General features: G+C 42.1%; 1 protein-coding gene across 1 annotated transcript in view; it reads left to right on the forward strand.

Moving 5' to 3' along the window:
* Positions 1-18,713, forward strand: part of LOC149275706 (voltage-gated potassium channel KCNC1) — a 33,812-nt gene extending 15,099 nt beyond the window's left edge. Inside the window, exon 2 of the mRNA XM_089504393.1 lies at positions 17,748-18,713. Coding sequence (XP_089360519.1) covers positions 17,748-18,713 — 966 coding nt within the window. The remainder of the gene's footprint in view (positions 1-17,747) is intronic.
* Positions 18,714-19,869: the final 1,156 nt, after the last annotated feature.

The raw sequence follows: 19,869 nt of genomic DNA on the forward strand, positions 1-19,869 counted from the left end.
GCGCTACATTTTATCGCTCTCATAGAAAGTTCGGCCGGCACATGCTTTAGTTTTAACATAGACTGAGTAAAAAAATGCATAAAAAAAGATGAATTACGTTTTTTTTTGCGGTTAAAGCTAATTTCTTAAACTTCGTTAAATTTAACGATCAAGGGCCAACACTTTAACAGCAATTACACGCCGAAATAAAATATTAATAACGGAACATTCATTCTACTTTGTTCTAACTAATGGTTTTAATATTAAAGTTTGAACCAAAGGATATTCATCACTATAAAAATTATAATCACCTTAACGCAGCTTTTTCTTCAAACTATTATATTATGTTTTCCGTCTTCATAAAAGGAAGTAAAGTTTGTAAACCCAGATTTGGTCATCATCTGATGACATCATATTTCAGCTTTGGGTTAATCAAATCGCACTCGCTATCCGTATTCTAAAGGAAGGGTTCAGCGCCGTCGTCATTCATGAATATTAATGCAAATCTAAATTTGACTTGGATTTATTTGAAGCAATTCCCCCGTTTAATTTTTCCCTCGCGGACTCTTTTTGTTTTTGTCGGCCTCGAGAGAAATGACGCGAAGGAAGGACTCCGATTCGATTTCTGTTGGCTTTGTACGTTTTTGGATTCATGGCAGAACTGTGATATCCCTCCCGGGTCTGTTTCCAAAGTAGAAATGAAATATTTCTTAATGAAATGCTTTTTCAATACAGTCGTTTAAAGTTGTTTTCCGATAATTTAATGGCTTTCCTAAAAAGCTCAAAAAAAAAAAAATAGTAGCTGAAATAAAATGATCCAAAGTCTGTCCAATAAACCCCGATTGGATACGTTCTGAATTCCTAATTATAAACCCTGTATTGGTGAAAGTATCCTCCATTTATCTTGGGTTAAACCCCTCGGCGATTTGACCCGTGTCCAATTTAATGTTGAGATTGTGGATTAATGCAGGCAGTTTAGCTGAACTTGGATGGAAATCCGGCTCGGACGCTACATTCCGTCGATGGAGCGTCAACGTAATGGCCAAGTTTTCTTGTATGGGAATCTTTACCCCGGGAGACATCACAATAACTGCGGCTAAGTGTATTTTATTGAATGATTTCGGATCAGAATATGGAAAGAACAAGAAATCGGCAACGTCAATACAAATGATGATAACGGTTTATTAGTCCTAGACTGGTTCGGTTCTGGTATAAAATTAGTAGCGACGCTCATGCAATAAAATTCCACTGGCTCCGTATTTCTGATAAAGACGGAACAAACACTTTAACCAAAGTAGAATCTCCATATTCATTCATTCATGGGAATTGGAATATACATTGATATATGACATCTGTACAACACATAGCATCCAGACCCAAATATATTTCTCTTCAATGGTCGTTTTTTGGAATCGTTTGGCTGGATTGAAGAATTCCATGGATTCTTGGCTTGATTTTTCATGCATTTGTGAAATCAAGTATTCATTCTGTACGGTCCGGTTATACTTCAGCTCATATCCCAGCAAGCGGTCTTATAGTCACGATATTGTCTTGGGTAAACCGTGCGGCTCAAGGATTATGGCCGGGCTTCCGAAGGACACGACGTTAGCTCTGCACGTATGAAAAATTGACTTAAGAAAACCAACACAAAATGGTCTTGTCCTCTTGTAGAGCTTCTTCCTGATCCTTAGCACCACGGCCTTAGCAACATTAAGTAATATCTCCATTCTTTAGAAAAGCGGCATGAAAAAGAGTAGGTGTTGCTCTGAGATGGCATGGATGCGTTTAGGTACCTGGACCGATAAGGTATATAAGGTATCTTTTTAATGAAACATGTCGCCTGTTTGCTACTTTGTAGCCTCCGTCCTGATGAAGGTCCTACTGTAGGACTATGACCGTAGGAGGTTTTTGTAACCTTATAGATGCTTAAATAAACCCTTGAGACTGTTTAATTTGGGGGTTTTTGGCTATAGGGCTTCTAACATCAAGGATGCTCTGACCTTAAAAGTTCCTGTAACTTTGGTACACGGGTACTTGTGCTGTCGTATACGCCATTGGTTGCACCCCATGTATATTACAAGATCCTCAAGAGGCTCCTCCCTATAATAAGACAGAGACGTGAAGAGAATTGGAAACATTGTTTCTCACACAAGGGATAGGAAACCATGGAAAACGGTTTGGCGATGTAGTAGAGGCGAAATAAAGGAGTATGGCGGAAAGTTGGAACTCAAAAGAAGTCGGAACATTCTACTGGTTTTCATGGCAACTGCCCTACCTTCAGAAGTTTGCTCAATGAGCGTAAGTGGCAAGGATGGACGTTTGGGTAAAAAGGAGAAGATAATGAAATAATGAAGGGGTTTGATAGAGTGAGTTTAATATTTTCAGGATGATGACGGGATATTTGCTGAATGTCACTATATAATAACCTTTCTTTAAGGGAAGACGCCCCCTGCTGGAGAGATGTCTGCACGATCCGGTGGGAATACAGCGCTATGAGATAACATATAACATGAGCTCTGCTTTCAGATGTGGCTTCCTGGGAAAGGAAGAGTGGAAAGTAACTAGAGATCCCCGGGGAAGATTATATATCACGTATCAGATAGTCCATTACTGGTCCTCCAGCACTTAAAAGGTTAACAGAGAAGGGTATTGTTGTTTTCTGCAGATTTAGGTTACAAATAAGGAGAAAACATTGATTTATTGTCAAGATGGATGGGGGTGGGTATGGGAGGTCAAACTTTTTCAGCATATAAAGCAATTGGAGACCCCGGGATTACTGATACAAAATATGAGTCACGCCAAGGTCACGTGTGAAGCTTGGCTTCCAAACCCCTACATTCTAAGAACAAATCCTGGAAATTTCAAACCTTGACGGGTCTTTCCACCCCCCTCTGTTCTTCATTTGTCAAATAAAACCTAAATTTTAGCAGAATATTACATTTGCTATTACAAATGCATTGTTTTGCATTTTAAACAATTATTTGTTTCCAGGAATGCTTAATTGTCATGTGACACAAAAGCAGACACCGACAGGCTGTTGCCATATAAACTAAAAAGGCTTCTTACAAGTTTCTGTGTTGTTATTCATGCAATCAGGCTAGAGGACTGCACTGGGAGGCGGGTCCTGCGGGTCCCGCGGGACCCGCCAAAAAACTTGCGGGCGCGGGCGGTCTTGCTGGGGCTGCGGGCGGGAGCGGGCGGTCAGGCACTGTACCTGCGGGTCCCGGTAATCCCGCGCAGTCCCGCAAGGCTGCCTTCTTGCTGCTCCCTTACAGTGTCTCCTAGCTTGCTCCGCCCAGGAACAAAACGGAGTCCCGTGATGTGACGTCACTTCCTGTGACTCCGCCTTGTTCCTGGGCGAAGCAAGAGAAGAGACGCCGTGAGGGAACAACTCGAGGGCAGCCGCGCGGGACTGCGCGGGAAATCAGGTAAGGAGGCGGGCATGATTGGCCACAAATGTGGCGGGAGCGGGCGGGATTGGCCACAAATGTGGCGGGAGCGGGCGGGATTGGCCACAAATGTGGCGGGAGCGGGCAGGAGCGGCACACCCACATTGCGGGAGCGGACGGGAGCGGGATTAAAAACCGCGGGAGCGGGATTAAAAAAGTAGTCCCGCGCAGGGCTCTAAATCAGGCCCCCGGCCCTTGCTCCCCATAAATAACACATACACTTACTCTAACACACATTCAATCTATCATACACTGACACACTCACTCAATCCAACATACACACAAACACACGCATACTCACACTAACACATTCTCTAACACTAATACATGCTAACACACACCTACACGCTAACACACACATACTCACTCTAACACTAACACATGCTAAAACACACCTACACAGTAACACACACTCACTCTAACATTAATACATGCTAACACACACCTACACGCTAACACACACACACTCACTGTAACATTAATACATGCTAACACACACTAACACACACTTTATATATTTACAGCTAGAGTTAAGTTAGTTTAAAACCCTCTGCTTTGTGTAATTACCCCCTAACTGCACCGTTTAGTGATGTAGACAGCATGGTATGGGCAGGAGCTGGAAATGCTCCTTAAAGACCGGACATCGCTAAATGTCTCATCCCCCAGCTTTCCATCCTTTTTAATTTATTTTTTTTACGTGAAATAATCTACATTAATGACTTCTGCCCCCCAGCTTTTACCGAACGGCCATTTGTTCTGGAAACTCTTTTTCTCTGAAATATTCTCCCCTCCTGCACGCTGTTAATTCCCTTAATGGACGTGAAAGCTGCTACTCGTCCTCTCTCTCTCTCTATCCCTCCCTCCGTCCCGTTCCGTACATCGCTCCGGCTGGAACTTTTCCTTGAAGATTCTCTCATCCATCAGATTTTTCAGCCCCAAATGATGGTGATAGATTGTATCGCTGCCGGAAGAGTAACTACATCCCCCCGATAATACCGTCATCGGCCGAGTATCGTAACGTAGCTGATGGTTCAACCACGTCCTAAAAGCCCTTTATCCGGAGCACGGCAAGGTGTCCTGGAGTTAACCCTTTGATGGTAGATGTAAGGTTATCCTGGCTCTTGGCATTCACAAAGAAGGATTATAGAATTGAACAATCAAGGATTTTGGCTACAGACCTTATTATTGATTTATATAGCACCAGCATATTCTGTAGTGCTGTACAATGGGACATTCACTGTGGCCAAGGTCTTGTAGCAGTGAGTTATGCAGTGAGATGGGGGCCACTTGTGCCTCAACACCGCAAAAAAAAGCGGTTCCATTACACCTGAAGAAGGGACCTGTGAGGTCTGCATGCGCCTCTTCGTAAAGCTCTATGAATATGTTGGCCAAGAACATTTAATGCTACACTAAACCTACAATACCTAAAAACAATGCCTCGGATGTCAATTGGGTTAAACATCAGGAACACGGGCAGGCTGGACGGGCAACATGGTTCTTATCTGTCGGCAAAATTCTATGTTTCTATAAAAAAAGAATAGTTTTCCTGATTCCGGGATATACGTAGATACATCCCCCTGTACGTATAAATCACAAATCGCATTTGTTTCGGCTGCTCCGTTCTGGCCGGAGTTCAGGGATTGCATTTTTTATTTTTAGAGTAATCGTTATAGAATTTCTAAGTGCCGACGGCTTGGAAGTCCTGGGTTTAATAGACTTTCCTGGATGTGTTGCACAAAGGGCTTGAAATGGACACTATAAATAGAAACGTAGGAAGTGAATATTTACACGCTTAGCAAAAAGCAGAATTTGGGTGGAAAATACATTGTTGCTGGTTACGCTTCCAAAAAAAAAAGGTAAAAGGAGGAAGCCGAGATACCAAATTCTGTTAGTCCTAATTTAACTTTTTTGACAAAAACCATATAAATTTAAAGGGATTGAAAAAGTTGGTATTTCATATTCCTATATCTGCTCTGCCAGGCGGTTCTGTGGGTTGATCGTGCGACAGGCACAAGAAATCTTGGGGTGAAATAAGCTTAGAATGAACCCGAGACGCAAGGATCTTTAAAATGAAAGTTTAAAAATGGGAAATTTAACAATGGTTTTTATGATGCCTGGTAGGTTATAGAACATGGGTGTCCTCCATCTGCTGCAGGACTACATCTCCCATGATGCTCTTTCAGCTCCATAGCTGGCAGAGGAGTATGGGAGATGTAGTCCGGCAGCAGCTGGAGGGCCGCAGGTTGGACACCCTTGTTATAGAAGTTCTCCCAACTTTGCTGAAAACTACCCATAAGGTACTTATTAATACTTAAGGAATTCTTAATAAAATCTAAAAGATAGAATTCTTTAAAATTTGGAAAAAAAAATAAAATTCTTACTTTGTTATATACATTATATTTTATCTGAAGAGCTCGGAAATGGGTTCTAAGGGACGAGGTTGGAACATCAGCGACCTCTGTTGAGTTGGCACCCATGCTTTAGGATAGGAAACGTACCCCCCAGCATGGAATTTACCCCCACGTCCCTTTGTTCTAAAGCCTCCGTAACAGTTGTAACCCCTAACCCCCCCCCATATAGTTTCTGCCCACCCCCATATAATATGTGATTATAAAAATACTGGGATTTAATACAACATTCTGCTGCTTTCGCACATCGGATATTAATTAATCTCGGCTCGAGGATCGCTTTGATGCGGCGGCGTCCTATTTCCGATTTTGATCCAAGATACAACTGCATCCCTGCTAATTGGTCCATTGAGTTTTTTTTATGATTAATTTTTTTTTTTTTTTATTTAATGGAAATTAATTAACATTCAATTAATTGGATTACTTCGCTTGTGGAGATGTCCTTGGACAATATTGTTCACGCGGATGAAAAAAAAAAAAATGGAAGATACAGTCAGAGTTTTCTGTTCTGTAGAAAAACATTCCTTCCTGCGTCGTCTAAAATGCATCACTCATTAAAAGGATTTTGATATTGAGGATCAGTGATATTGGAGCAAATGTATGGAGCAAATCAAACAAAAAACACACAAAAAAAACTTGAAGGAGCACAGAAAGCATCCAGTCTGACCACAAATGCAGCTTAATATACTAGCCGTGCCTTATTCTATATGCTTCCTATGATTGTATCTATGGGGAACTTGTAATAAAATGTTACAGGAGATCGGTTCAACGTCATCGTGGATCCAGAATACGGAATACTGTGACCAACAAGGAATTCTAAATGTCTCATCTTGGTTCTCCCGAAGAAGGATCCAGAAGTGAAGTTCTTGACGTTCTGGGGGTTTAAGGTTTACAGAATTTTTTGAAACTTTCCCATTCCTAAAAGGAACGGTTGGTCAGCAACAAACGTCCAAATCTTTATAAGAAAAAAGCAAAGAAACGGCCATTTTTTTTTTTACGTTTTAGATCTCATGGGAGCTTTTCTGATTTAGTTTCTCTGTCCGGTTTTCCGACTCACTCGCTCCTCTACTTGCCCTCGCGTTGGGATAATGATATTTGGCCCCTGATAAGACCCGGATGGGGGGTATACATCTTAATTCAACACCAGGCTGTAGACCTCCAAACTATGGAATTAAAGAGATTAGAATTCTACAAATTATAAAGAATCACCGAGGAAAAGATACACATGGAAATATGGAACCCGCCGGCAGATCGGCCCCCATTCGGCCCCCGTCTAGCCTGCCGGTTTCTCCTGCTGTAAAGACTCAAACCTTAATCAGTCATTGGTCTCGTCTTAGATTCAGGATAATACGGCAAAGCTTTTAATTTAAAAAAAAAAAAAGGAATGCACAGAAACAAACAACAAACATGTAGCGTTCCATCTTGGATTTAGGCAAACCCTTATCTCTCCGAAACTGCTGCCGGGCGACGGCCTTTGCCGTAGAGAGACATCCCTTTAAGACTCCAGCTGACACATTAGACATCTCCGCACCATCCTCCCATTAAACGCGTTAGCACCCGGGATCTGTGTTTCTAGGAAAGACGAGTTGTTATGGCAATTTTTGCTTAGCAACGGCAGATTCTGTGCAGTAATTTAAAACCACTTTAAGACCGCACATCCGAGAAGTGGGAAGAAGAAGAAGAAAAAAAACGATGTAAGTAGAGGTATGCCAACAAAGGGAGAATCCTTGCAAAATCTCATCGAGCCGGGTGTCTATCTGCTTCATTTACATTAATATTAATACGACTCCATCAACCCGCTTTTACAAGGTGTTTCTTCACGGTCATAAATCTGTAGCATCAGTCCAACGGCTCCCATTAAATATAGAAATTAGGGATAGTACATCTCTATTTAGCTACATGACTGGGTGAAAAATGTCTGAACAGGAAAGGAGGAAACATGTTGCTTTTCCACCATGAAGGGGCTTTGCTGTAACTACGGCTCATGGGCTTAAAGACTCCAGAAAATCAAAGATTAATAAATGTGAGTCGTCTGCGCCGTCTACTTCTGTTTTATTTCTAGTCATAAATGCATGTAGGACAGGGTCCTTGGATAGCTGCTTGCGTCCACACCTGAGAACATCCAGGCTCTGGCTACTCGGAGCCATCCCTCTTTGGGATGCGGGTTGGTGGGTCTGTCGCGGTCAATGGGTGGGATGGCTGCTCCATGGATGGATGGGAGCTCCACTGATGGGAGTGGGGAGGTCCGCTGATGGGAGTGGGGAGGTCCGCTGATAGGAGTAAGGGGCTCCGCTGATGGGAGTGGGGAGGTATGCTGATAGCAGTGGGGGGCTCCGCTGATGGGAGTGGGGAGGTATGCCGATGGGAGTGGGGGGCTCCGCTGATGGGAGTGGGGAGGTATGCTAATGGAAGTGGGGACGTCCGCTGATGGCAGTGGGGGGCTCCGCTGATGGGAAAGGAAGAGCTCTGCTGATGATGATGTTGCGGGCAGGGCTATCCCCAAACGCATAAAAATTTTAAGCGGTAACAGGGAAATATGGATGGGGAATGGGGCGCACCTAAATACTGCTCCCGAGACCCGGAGGTTTTTGCAGTGACTTGGAGACCCAGAGAAACAGCGCTTGGTCCAGAGTTTCGGGCAAAACACAGAGAGTTCCCAGGTATGCTTGTGTCTCTTGTAGGTCCAAGTATATAATTTGTTCCCCAGGTTGCCTAAATGTTCTTGTAGAGTCAAGGTGGATAAAAAAACTAAATATATATTTTTTTTTGTTCATTTTTTTAGGCAGGAAAGGTAAAGAGGGGTGGATGAGAGGGGCAGTTGCTCAGAGTTCAGAGGCAAGCTAGGGTATGAGAGGCAGAAGCTCAGGGCATATTTATATGTTGGGGAACATCATTGCTGGGACCTAACCCAGAGCAGTCTCCTTCCCATATCATATGGAAGCCAGGTGAGCGCAGAGATAGACCTGGAGGGGTAGAGGTAAGCACCGTCCAAGCGGCATTAAGGTAATAAACAGGCGAGGAGAAGGTTGGATACATGTTCACACTTCATGGTAGGGAAAAACATGGTTATTGAAATTAGATATTTCATATCAATAATTGAAAAATCATTGTGATTGGACATTAAAAGAGTTTTAAAAATGCCCTGTTCGATACATTAAATAAAGGCTCTTTTAGGTCCAGTAGGTCTAGTTGATTAATGTTGCAAGGTGACTGACGTTGCCGAAGGCGCCATTTTCTCGGTTTCTTAAATTATTTTTGTTCTGGCATAAAAAATGTGCAATTTATAGCTTTGGATCTTACAAACAAAATAAGGGGCACCTGATACGTGAAGGACACCGATGCCGCTTTAGGGAAGCTCCTTGTTAATTCTTGTTCCGCTCTTATTATCCCATCTGGTTATTTAACAAGTTCCGAGGCTCATTATGATTCGTTCCCGCAGGCGAGGTTGGAAGAATCCCAGGAAACAGGTACCCACGGCTCCTGAAACTCTACTGCAAGAACAGAAACTTTTTGTCCTACTTTAGATTGATCTCCGCGGGGTAATAACTTTCTGGCTCCTTAAATATTCGTTCTCACTCTACCATTCCACATGGATTTATCCGGCTCTGCCTGCGGGCTCGATTTCGCGATAGGGGGCTTAAAGTCAATTTATTCACCACCAGCAGCAAAGTTCTGATCCCAAGGTATCAAGTCCCAAGGTCACACCAAGGTTAAAGAGGCCAAATGTGTCCTTACCCTGCTCGTTCTATTAAAGGGACACCTCAGCCCATTATATGCCCTTCAACAAAAGCTGAGTGGCCCCTTGAAATTTTTGTAGTGTCCCCTTTGCAAATTCATGGAGGGATTCCACCAAATGTTTTTGCCCCGTTCTCTTGCCCCCATCTATTTGCAGAACGGGAGATGCGTTTGGCCCAATACATCTCCTAAAAACTGATATACTTACCTCTAATAAGCTCCAGTGCTGGTTTGACAAGTGTTTCTGTGGGGGGGGGTCTAATAAGACCTCCATGGATCTGTGCAGAAAGCGATGACATACCTCGGAGGATCAGCTTTGCTGCAGCTATGGAGCTGCAGCTTCCTCTAAAGGTGAGTAATTCATTTAACATTTTTAATTTAGTAAATTCATATTAAAGTACTAAAAAATTACTTTAATATGCATTATTTGGGGAAAATTCCTGCCTGGGACACTGGAGAGTGCCCTTAACTTGTAGGGCAGGTTGCTGGGACCGGCAGTCCTATTTAACCCGGTTCCCTATTAACTGGACTAAGAACCACAGATGGTTTTCGGTGTCCATGACAGCGTCTATGACATTAGGCTAAACTTCTTTGTAGGGGACCCATTAAAAAAAAAAACAGAACTCTGTAGCAAAACTAAATTAAAACCTTCAGTTTATACGGAACAGACGAAAATTAGAGCTTGTTACATTATAGCTATATTCTGAAAGGCCCAAAAAAATCTTTGTACGGATAACGGGCTTTAATAACAGGCAATTATGAGCTAGTTAGTGCTGTGAGAAAGCTTTGAATATTAAGGGACAGAGTGAGGAGAAGTGGAGATAGGACGGCGATAAACCAGAAACTAATTAGAAAACATTTTCTTCTTGTTATTCATATCAGTTTTTGTAGCAGCTGCTCGCAGAGATATATCCACGGCGAGCGTTCGGCTCGAGGCTTTATGTTCCCGGCTGATGTCATAGTTTAATCTGTAGTCTTTAAACAAAGAGTTTGTGGTCCAATTAAGGCAAGTTGAATCTTTTTGTATTTTTTAAGGTCAATAAAAAAAAATCTCATCTCTATATAAATTAACACCTTTTAGAGACTCTTTCTCGACCCTCCACCACCTTTCTCTGACGCCAGCTTCCCATATCTCTTTCCCACCATCCGCATTCTTAATGTTTCACGTTTCTTCTTGTTTTCGTCTTCCTCGGTGGGGTATTCCCCAATGATTTAGCGAGGGGGAATCGCCCTGCGTTGAGAAAACCGGTACAGTTCCCCATAGAGAGGTCTTCAATGGTCTCCAACTGGAGTCTGTAATGGGAATCCAAGGGTATGACATCATCACAGTAGAGGTCCATGTGGGATGATATGATGCCTTACAAATTCGCGCATCAAAGTGTTCCTTCAGGTGAGACGGTCAATTGATCTGTACCCTCCTAAGGCATTCCCAGCATCAGGGTATCCAGAAATGTCAGGTGGGACAACTGACCCATCAGTCAACCATTTCCTAACACAAAAACCACAATGCCACTTTGTTAACCCCCCTCCAGCTTTGGTCGTAAGAAGATTCTACCTCCTTTGTACTACAAAGTATTAAACATTAAAAGTTGTACTTCAGTTGGACTTCAGTCTCCTTATACTCGACTATTTTAAAGAATATCCTGGTAGTCGTAATAATTAAAAATGCATCCCATCTGTTCATCCCTAGAGCAATCTGTTATTATCACTGGGACAAGCAGGTTTCTAAACACAAAACATACATTTTAGCAATCTGAATAAAGGCAGGACCTACGCATAGATGAATCGATCCACCACGTCGGTGTGTTTAAAACCCTATACGATGCCATATGTTAACAAACTGAAAGGGTTAATCCATATATATTATGTTAGAACAGGAGACCATTGTCTAAAACTAGAGGGTCAGAAGCTTAGATTAAAGGTAAGGAAGTTTTCATTTAATGAAAGAGTAGTACATAAGTTGAACAGCCTCCCAGCAGAGGTGGTAAAGGGTAATACAGTGATGGGATTTAAACATGCATGGGATAGACATACGGCTCCTGAATCTAAGACGAGACCAACGACTGATTAAGGTTTGAGTCTTTACAGCAGGAGAAATGGGAAGACTAGACGGGGGCCGACCTGGTCTCAGATAAGCCCTTCAACATTTTCCATCTCTGCACACGGCTGCAAATTCTGTGAAGTTGTTGGCGTCAGAGCTGCGCGCTCCCCCTAACCCCCCCCCCCCGTGATTTGTGTATTTTCGGGGTAGAAAGTGTGAACATCTGTTTAAAACGCATGCTTCAGAGACCAATTATGAATGTGTACTTAAGTCATCTCCTGTATAAATAGTTCTGCTAAAGATACTATGTGACAATATCTCAAACTCGGCAGGGAAGTTACTAAACATGGATGTTCCACGCTTGAGACTTCACTTCACATTCTGAACCACGGACAACCAAACTAAGATCTGTTCTTCCATTGTGATATAGTGTCCACTTAGATAACCCCCTTGGGGATCCTCTGACAAACGTATTTTATTATCTAACAGAGGAATGGGAGATACCTGGGAATTTTCTAAAGTTTGCCCATAGTTGGATATCAAAGCCATTTATCAGGTCTTTTGGACAATTTGTTAAATTTATGTAACGAGCGAAGGAGCAGTACTTGTCCAAACTCACATGGTTTATAATGCTTTGCTACTAGGAAATTGTTTAATTAATTATATTAATTAGTAGACTTGTGCATTCGGATTTGCACAAATTTGCGTTTTAACTAATTTGGTTAAATTCGTTAATTCATATGAATGTCTGAAAACGGATCCCAACAAAACAAATGAAGGAGAAAGCTCCCGGCCCGCTTCTCCTTCTCTGCTGCTCATTATCTGCTGTATCTCTGATTCTCCGAGAAGGAGAAGCAGAGCCGGAGCAGCGGATGAGGAGGAGCGGAGAAAGAGAAGCCAAAATGAAGAAGCGGTTGTCGGAGGAGGTGGGGAGAAAGTGACAAAAAAAAACAAATGTCAAATTGAAAATTTTGAGCTTTTTTTTGTCATTATGGAAATTTGTACCAATTAAATCCGAATATTAGTGAAGGATTCCATTTTGTTTTTCACTAATTCTATAGTAGTTATGAAAAATTTTAATTATTAAAAATGTAATATCAAGTAATGGTGTTAAAAGCTGTGTGAGTGAGAGGTCCAGTTAGGCGGCGAGGACATAAAAATGACCTTTTTCTCTTTCTTTTTTTTGTTATTTATGTTTCCTTTGGAGTCTAATGATCCCTCGGAGGCAACCGGTTCGTTAGGGAAAGCTGCGTGTGATATCAGACACAATGCTAATTTGCATAGATCGATTTAACTATACACCACTGTAAACGCTTCTAATTCCATTTCGAAATATAAAATCAATAGCAAACGCCGACTGCCCGAGTTACAAGCCGGTAATTGATCAATAGATTCAATTTTTTTAATGCCCACATCACTTTCATTAAACTCCAAATTTGCGATATTTACAGATAGAAAATTTGAATCAGATCTTAGAACCTTAAAAAAACAAACATAGATTTAGAATGTTCTGTAGGTGAATTAATATTTAGCCGGGTTCACAGAAACAGTCTATGTACAAAAAAAAAAAACAGCATAAAAAAACAGATTCTACGTAATAACTAAGTATCCGTGTTAATTGATACATTTCCAGTTTGAAGAAGTTATGTTTCTTTAATACGCTTTCTGGTTGGCCACAGACTTTCAGAGCACTGGTTGGGTTTGGTGACCATCGGGACAGTGGACCTGCTGCTTGAGTTGTCGCAATTAAATCAGGACAGTGGGAAACAATGTATCGCGTTGCTAATATTTTTATTTTTTCCCCCCGTAATTTAACGCTGCCTCCTTCACAGAAGTTCTTATAAGTCAACGGATACAATGTCATCCCCGCTCTTACTACCAATGCATCTTTTAATACTTCCTGGAGTCCTAATAGCTTTTCTTTATTTTATTCCATTCATTAGTAAAGAGCCGATAACGGCCCTCTGATTATTCATTAGTACAGTGCCCGAGGACTATGTCTCACTCTGTCCTAGTGATATCTTTATGTCAGGTGGATAACACATAAACGTGTATTTACCTTCTCAACATTAAAACACTTTCAATTTTAAAGGAGAAAAGTTAAATAATTACGTCAATTACTCAAACTTTTTTTGCACAAGGCACTAATAACCCTTTTAGCAGCTTCACGGCAAGGCTTTGCCTCTTTGGAACTCGAAGGGTTAAACCTGGTAACTGTCATGGGTCACAAGCTAGCCTTGTACTCTAAGCTTTACTTCACAGTTGCCATAACTACCAAACCCAAGCTTTTGTTGCCATGGTTACCACTCTAAACATGTTTTTATCTATTTTTCCATCATAGCCTACATTTACTTTATTTGCAGTCGATCAGTTACCATACATTCCAATAAATACAACATGATCATCATCTAATGTCTCTGATCGTAAGTTGACTTATAGACAGGATTCCAAAAGTAGATTCTTAGCGTTGACCCTAAAACTCAACGTAACTCCCCATGCTCAGCCGTCACTTTTTGTTACTCTACGTAAAGCTTCTGGGCGCCATTTTTCAAAATGGCTAATCCATTATTTAGGGTTTCTGTTAAGGAGTAAACCTGGACAAGTAGATAAACATACAATTTGGACTCTTATATCCCTGCCAATAAAACCAAACCATGGTCATTTTAGGAGATAGACAATGATGTCCAGTGTTGAGTTGGAAGCCACCCAATTCCTCGTCCTACGCAGGACTCACCAAGCTCAACATCTAACAAAGCTCATCGCTATTGCCAATTTTACACAACCTCTACCCTTCTTGTATTAGACACTCGGTGGGAAACTGGAGGCACTGACGCGAAGTCCCAGCAGTCATCGAGACTTTACTATGTTTCCATATTTCTTCTCCGTTATTATAAGCTTGGTTTACTAAGGGCTGGGACTCAACTGTATAGCACACTAACCCAAGGTGGTGGTTGATTTTTTTTAACCTTAAGTACATAGTATTTACAATTGAAGACAGCTCAGCCAATATGGGTCAATAACAACTAATAACGAACGTGCTTCTGGCATCACAAGCGGCGTATTTAAAAAGCATTAGCGATTTAGATTAACATTTACAAGAGCGGAAAACAAAGGACTTCTGGTCGATTGTTCACACCCCCCTCCCCGATACTGGTCCCGTGTAGGCAACATTTCCGTCCTCTTCAATTTGTTTTATGAATTCTATAGAACATGAGGGAGTCCCAACGTTCCAAAATATTATGGTTAAGACTGATTGGCACAAATATCTCCACGTTTCGCCAAGGCCACCAGCTGGATCTGTGGGACGATGCCCCCAAAATCTTATCAGATTATTATTTTGGATGCTGGAGAGGATTATCGCATACTCATGCTCCATAACTCCTATACTTATTAACACAATGTATCTACACATATAACTTCATTCATGTGTTGCTCTAGAAGATACGTCCCCGTAGAGGAGGCTTTCCCGTCCCACCTGGATTTTGATCATACTCTTGTTTGATCATATTTGACGAGGATACATTAAAAATGCATGGAAGATGAGCACGGCCCCCGGGACTGTCTGATGCATGCCATTCGGCAGCAAGTGGATGCTGGGAGATCTGCTCTTCTGCCGGAGCCACCATGATATAGCGTCCCGTACGGTGCCTCCTTGAAATGTTGATTAGCAGAGAGAGGGCTTAAGTGCCGGTCCTGTAGCCGAGATTGACCGACTATACACATTAACTATTTATGTATTTAATGCAATTTATTAACGAGATGATTAATGGCAGCGCTAAATATCGCTTAATTTAATGGGTACAGACAAGGCTCAACTTTATGAGAAAACGGTTTAAAAAAAAAATCCTTATTATATAAGAATTGTCATTTTTTTATTGTTCTTTTTAATTGTAATTGTATCTATTCCTTTATCGGCATGGAAACGGGTGTTTATTCCATAAAGTGGAATACTGTAGCAGAATCCTGGATGGCTAGGTTCTAGATCGTGAAATATTAACCGTTTCTAAGAGTTTCCGGTGTTAGTGTTGATGAGCGATCAGAGGCAATGAAACGCACGGCCTCGGGATCTCATGATGATCGGCCCTTCAGTGTTCTTGAGACGATGTCCAGAATCCTCTGAATGAATGAAGCGCGGTCATCAAAACCCAACATTTCCATTAAAGTTTCATTAAATCTGATGATTGCGGGGATGGATCGTAAGACGTCTGAGAAATCAAGCAGTCGTCGTCTTGAGGGCTTCATGGTTTCTTTTTTTTTCCGGGGGGGGGGGAGGGTGTTACGAAAAACACATTATTTGGGCTACGTGACTCAGATCCTGAGAAGCCGAGCCACACGACTGGAAATGTTGATTTCTGTGACTGCCGTATCCCGGGGACAAATCATATTATCACACACACACGGCAGGCATCAAGGGCTGGAGCCCTTCCGTTGCACAGAACAATCTGCGTACGCTGCTTCCTCTCAGCAGGCGGCTGCCTCTCGTATCCGTGCGTTTACTCACTAGATACATCTGTGGCCTTTAACAGCGCACATGATTACTCACTGATGATTTGCATTCAACAAGCAGCAACCGAGTGGTAGATAAGTGGAACAGCCTCCCAGCAGAGGTGGTAGAGGCTAAAACAGCGAGGGAATTTAAACATGCATGGGACAGGGATAGGGCTCTTGAATCTAAGACTGATCATATGTTTAAAAAAAAAAATGTTTCCTTTCTGAAATTAAATATTGTGAAATAGAGTTAGATTTATTATTTATTATTTTTTTTATATTCTACATTTCTGGATTATATCACATAATGACTTATTAACTGGGAAATCTATTATGGTCTGGCTTTGGTAGAGCTTTTCCATAGGAGTAAAAAGGCTGGATGGTATTCAGGTGAACAGATTTTTATTTTTATTTTTTTTATTTTTTTATTGTTGAGGGTCCACTCACACTCGTGTTTTGACACTTCCTTATATTACATACTTAATATACAAGCAAATATTTATTACCCGTCTGATTCCAAAACCCCATCCAGGAAAGGCAAATGAGCCCCCCGGCAAACTCTGGAATCCACACTCATAATATGCAGAACCTAACCAAGAAAATCAAGGCTGCTGACGGGCGGCTCATGCGTGCAAGTAACATTATTTTCCAAGTTGATGAGGCTGCGGTGGAATAATCAGAGGTTGTTAAATCCAGTAGGGGATTGAAACTGATCTGAAATATCAACATCCCCCAGCGAGGAATTCTATTACCTTTAATACGGAGCAAACATTTTAAAAAAAAAAGATTAATTAGGGGAAGATACACCCAACGTGGAGACCCTCATACCCAGCAAACCCCCCCTCAGCTCCAAGAGGGGCATCAGGGGAGGGAAAATGAGACACAGGGGAAAAGAGAGGGGCATCAGTGGAGGAAAGAGGGGCTGAGAGGAGGAAAGAGGGGCATCAGAGGAGGACAGAGAGGCATCAGGGGGGGAAAGAGGGGACACAGGGAAAAAGAGAGGGGCATCAGAGGAGGAAAGAGGGGCACAGGGGAGGAAAGAGGGGACACAGGGGACAAGAGAGGGGCATCAGATGAGGAAAGAGGGAATACAGGGGAAAAGAGAGGGGCATCAGAGGAGGAAAGACAGGCATCAGAGTTGGAAAGACGGGCATCAGAAGGGGAAAGAGGGGCACAGGGGAGGAAAGATGGGCATCAGAGGAGAAAAGAGGGGACACAAGGGAAAAGAGAGAGGAATTACAGGAGAAAAGAGGGGCATCAGAGGAGGAAATAAGGCATTTGGGGGAGGAAAGAGGGGAGGACTTGGCGAGGGATGGAAGTTGGGAACTGTGACAAGCCTATAGCAAATCAGTTACTTTTTCCATTAATTTTAAGCTTATATCTCAGTTTCTGGTTTTGCTTCTGCAGATGTTTTAGACAGTTCAATAAGTCACAGATAGAAGTTTGCACACTGTTTTACCCAGGTATTCAACTATGATTTCTATTGCATTATTGTTATTATTTTATTACAACAATATAGTCGGATAAAGGGTGGACGGAAGAGAAAATTAAAATATTAAATGTAACAAAAATTGGAAATCTGTATTGGTCTAAAATATTCCACAATCACAATTTAATGCATGTATTATATTCTTTGTGTCTTTACAGTATGTGGCTTTTGCCTCCCTTTTCTTCATCCTGGTCTCCATCACCACCTTCTGCCTGGAGACGCACGAACGCTTCAACCCCATCGTAAACAAAACAGAGACGGAGATTGTCGGGAACGAGACCCATCTGCGTTTCTACGGAGAATCGGAGACCGACGCGTTCCTCACCTACATCGAAGGGGTCTGTGTGGTCTGGTTTACCTTTGAGTTTTTGATGAGGATTACGTTCTGTCCCAACAAGGCGGAATTTGTCAGAAACACCCTGAACATCATTGACTTTGTGGCTATTCTGCCTTTCTACCTGGAGGTTGGACTCAGCGGTCTGTCTTCCAAAGCTGCTAAAGACGTCTTGGGCTTCTTGAGAGTTGTCCGCTTCGTCCGGATCCTTCGAATTTTCAAGCTGACCAGGCATTTTGTAGGCCTGAGGGTTCTAGGACACACTCTCCGGGCTAGCACAAACGAGTTCTTGCTCCTCATAATATTCTTGGCTTTGGGGGTCTTAATCTTCGCCACGATGATCTATTACGCCGAGAGAATAGGTGCTAACCCAAACGATCCTAGTGCCAGTAAACACACACATTTTAAAAATATCCCCATTGGTTTCTGGTGGGCCGTCGTCACCATGACCACTCTGGGCTACGGGGACATGTACCCTCAGACCTGGTCGGGAATGCTGGTGGGAGCTCTTTGCGCTCTGGCCGGCGTGCTTACCATTGCCATGCCGGTACCCGTCATAGTGAACAATTTTGGAATGTATTACTCGTTAGCCATGGCTAAGCAGAAGCTACCAAAGAAAAAAAAGAAGCATATCCCAAGACCACCCCACCTGGGATCCCCCAATTATTGTAAATCCGTCGTAAACTCTCCGCACCACAGTACTCAAAGCGACACATGCCCGCTCGCGCAAGAAGAGATTTTAGAAATGAACAGAGCAGGTAGGAAACCGCTTAGGGGAATGTCCATATGACTAGAACCTTCGGTCCTCGTAGAGTACGGATATCGAGTGAAAACCACTTTCGTAGCTAATGGGTAGCGAGTTTCTCCCTGACGGTCCCGTGATCCACGCGACACGCGTGGGCAAAGCCGCGATTAGATTTCTGGGACACGGAAGTCAAGGTAGAAAAAAAAAAGGCTGTCCGACAACATAAAGGGTCCCAATCCCGGGCGTCGGTAGCCTCGCTTTTTACGTAATAGGAAAGAATAACCGTTCAATGCAGTTAATCGAAGATCAAAAGAAGAAAGAAGGCTTCTGAGGGAAGTTTAGAATTCTTCTATTTCCTATTTTTTGGGGGTTTTTTGTTATCATGGACTACGATGCCGGACGGATATTAAGCAGGGTTCAGCTCCCGAACTATCGGGATATTGATACTTGGCGGATTTCGTCACGTTCAGATATTTAGATGGAAGCTGTACGGAAAGTAACTTGAATCGTGGGAGGGAAGGGGGGTAGCGGGTATTTAAAAATACGTCTGTAGTAAGAAATTGTCTTTAAAAAACGGCTAACCGCAAGTAGTTTTTTTTTCTTAGCTAAATTAACGAAGCAGCACAAAAAGAATCACTAGGAGCTAAATCTAGAAAATATTGTAGGGATTTTACTGTCCAGCATGCAAGGAAATCCATAATATGGTGTATTATTATATAGAGACTAGCTTTTCTAATATATATAAAATTTGATGGACTTTGAAAAAAAAAAAAAAAAAAAAGAATGGTCAGGAAAGTTAATTTGCGGGTTTATTGGAACTGAAAAAAAAAAGAAAAAAATATACAATGATGCCTAAAGAAACAAGGGGGGGGGGGGATTGCACGATCCGTATGTGACAATCTCGCAAAATATATATATATATATTTTAGGGGAGAAAATAACTATTTGATCATTCTGATTCATGCCAGCAATATGCCCTGTCCTCAGCCAGTGTTACTTAAGAGGGGGTGAATTTGTACCTTTACGAGAAAGAAAATCGAGAAAAACGTAGACTATATGATCATATCCCATGGCTAGCGGTCAGTTATGGGACTGTCTCAGTTTTATGAGAAATGGTTTTCATTTGTATTTTTTGGATCTTTTTTTTTTTTTTTTGACCCATAATCTACCTCTGACCTTGGAATATTTGCAGTATTCAGTG

The sequence above is a fragment of the Sceloporus occidentalis genome, unplaced genomic scaffold, assembly GCF_023333645.1.
Source record: "Sceloporus occidentalis isolate IW3139 unplaced genomic scaffold, rSceOcc1.0.p SCAF_270, whole genome shotgun sequence".
NCBI lineage: Eukaryota > Metazoa > Chordata > Lepidosauria > Squamata > Phrynosomatidae > Sceloporus > Sceloporus occidentalis.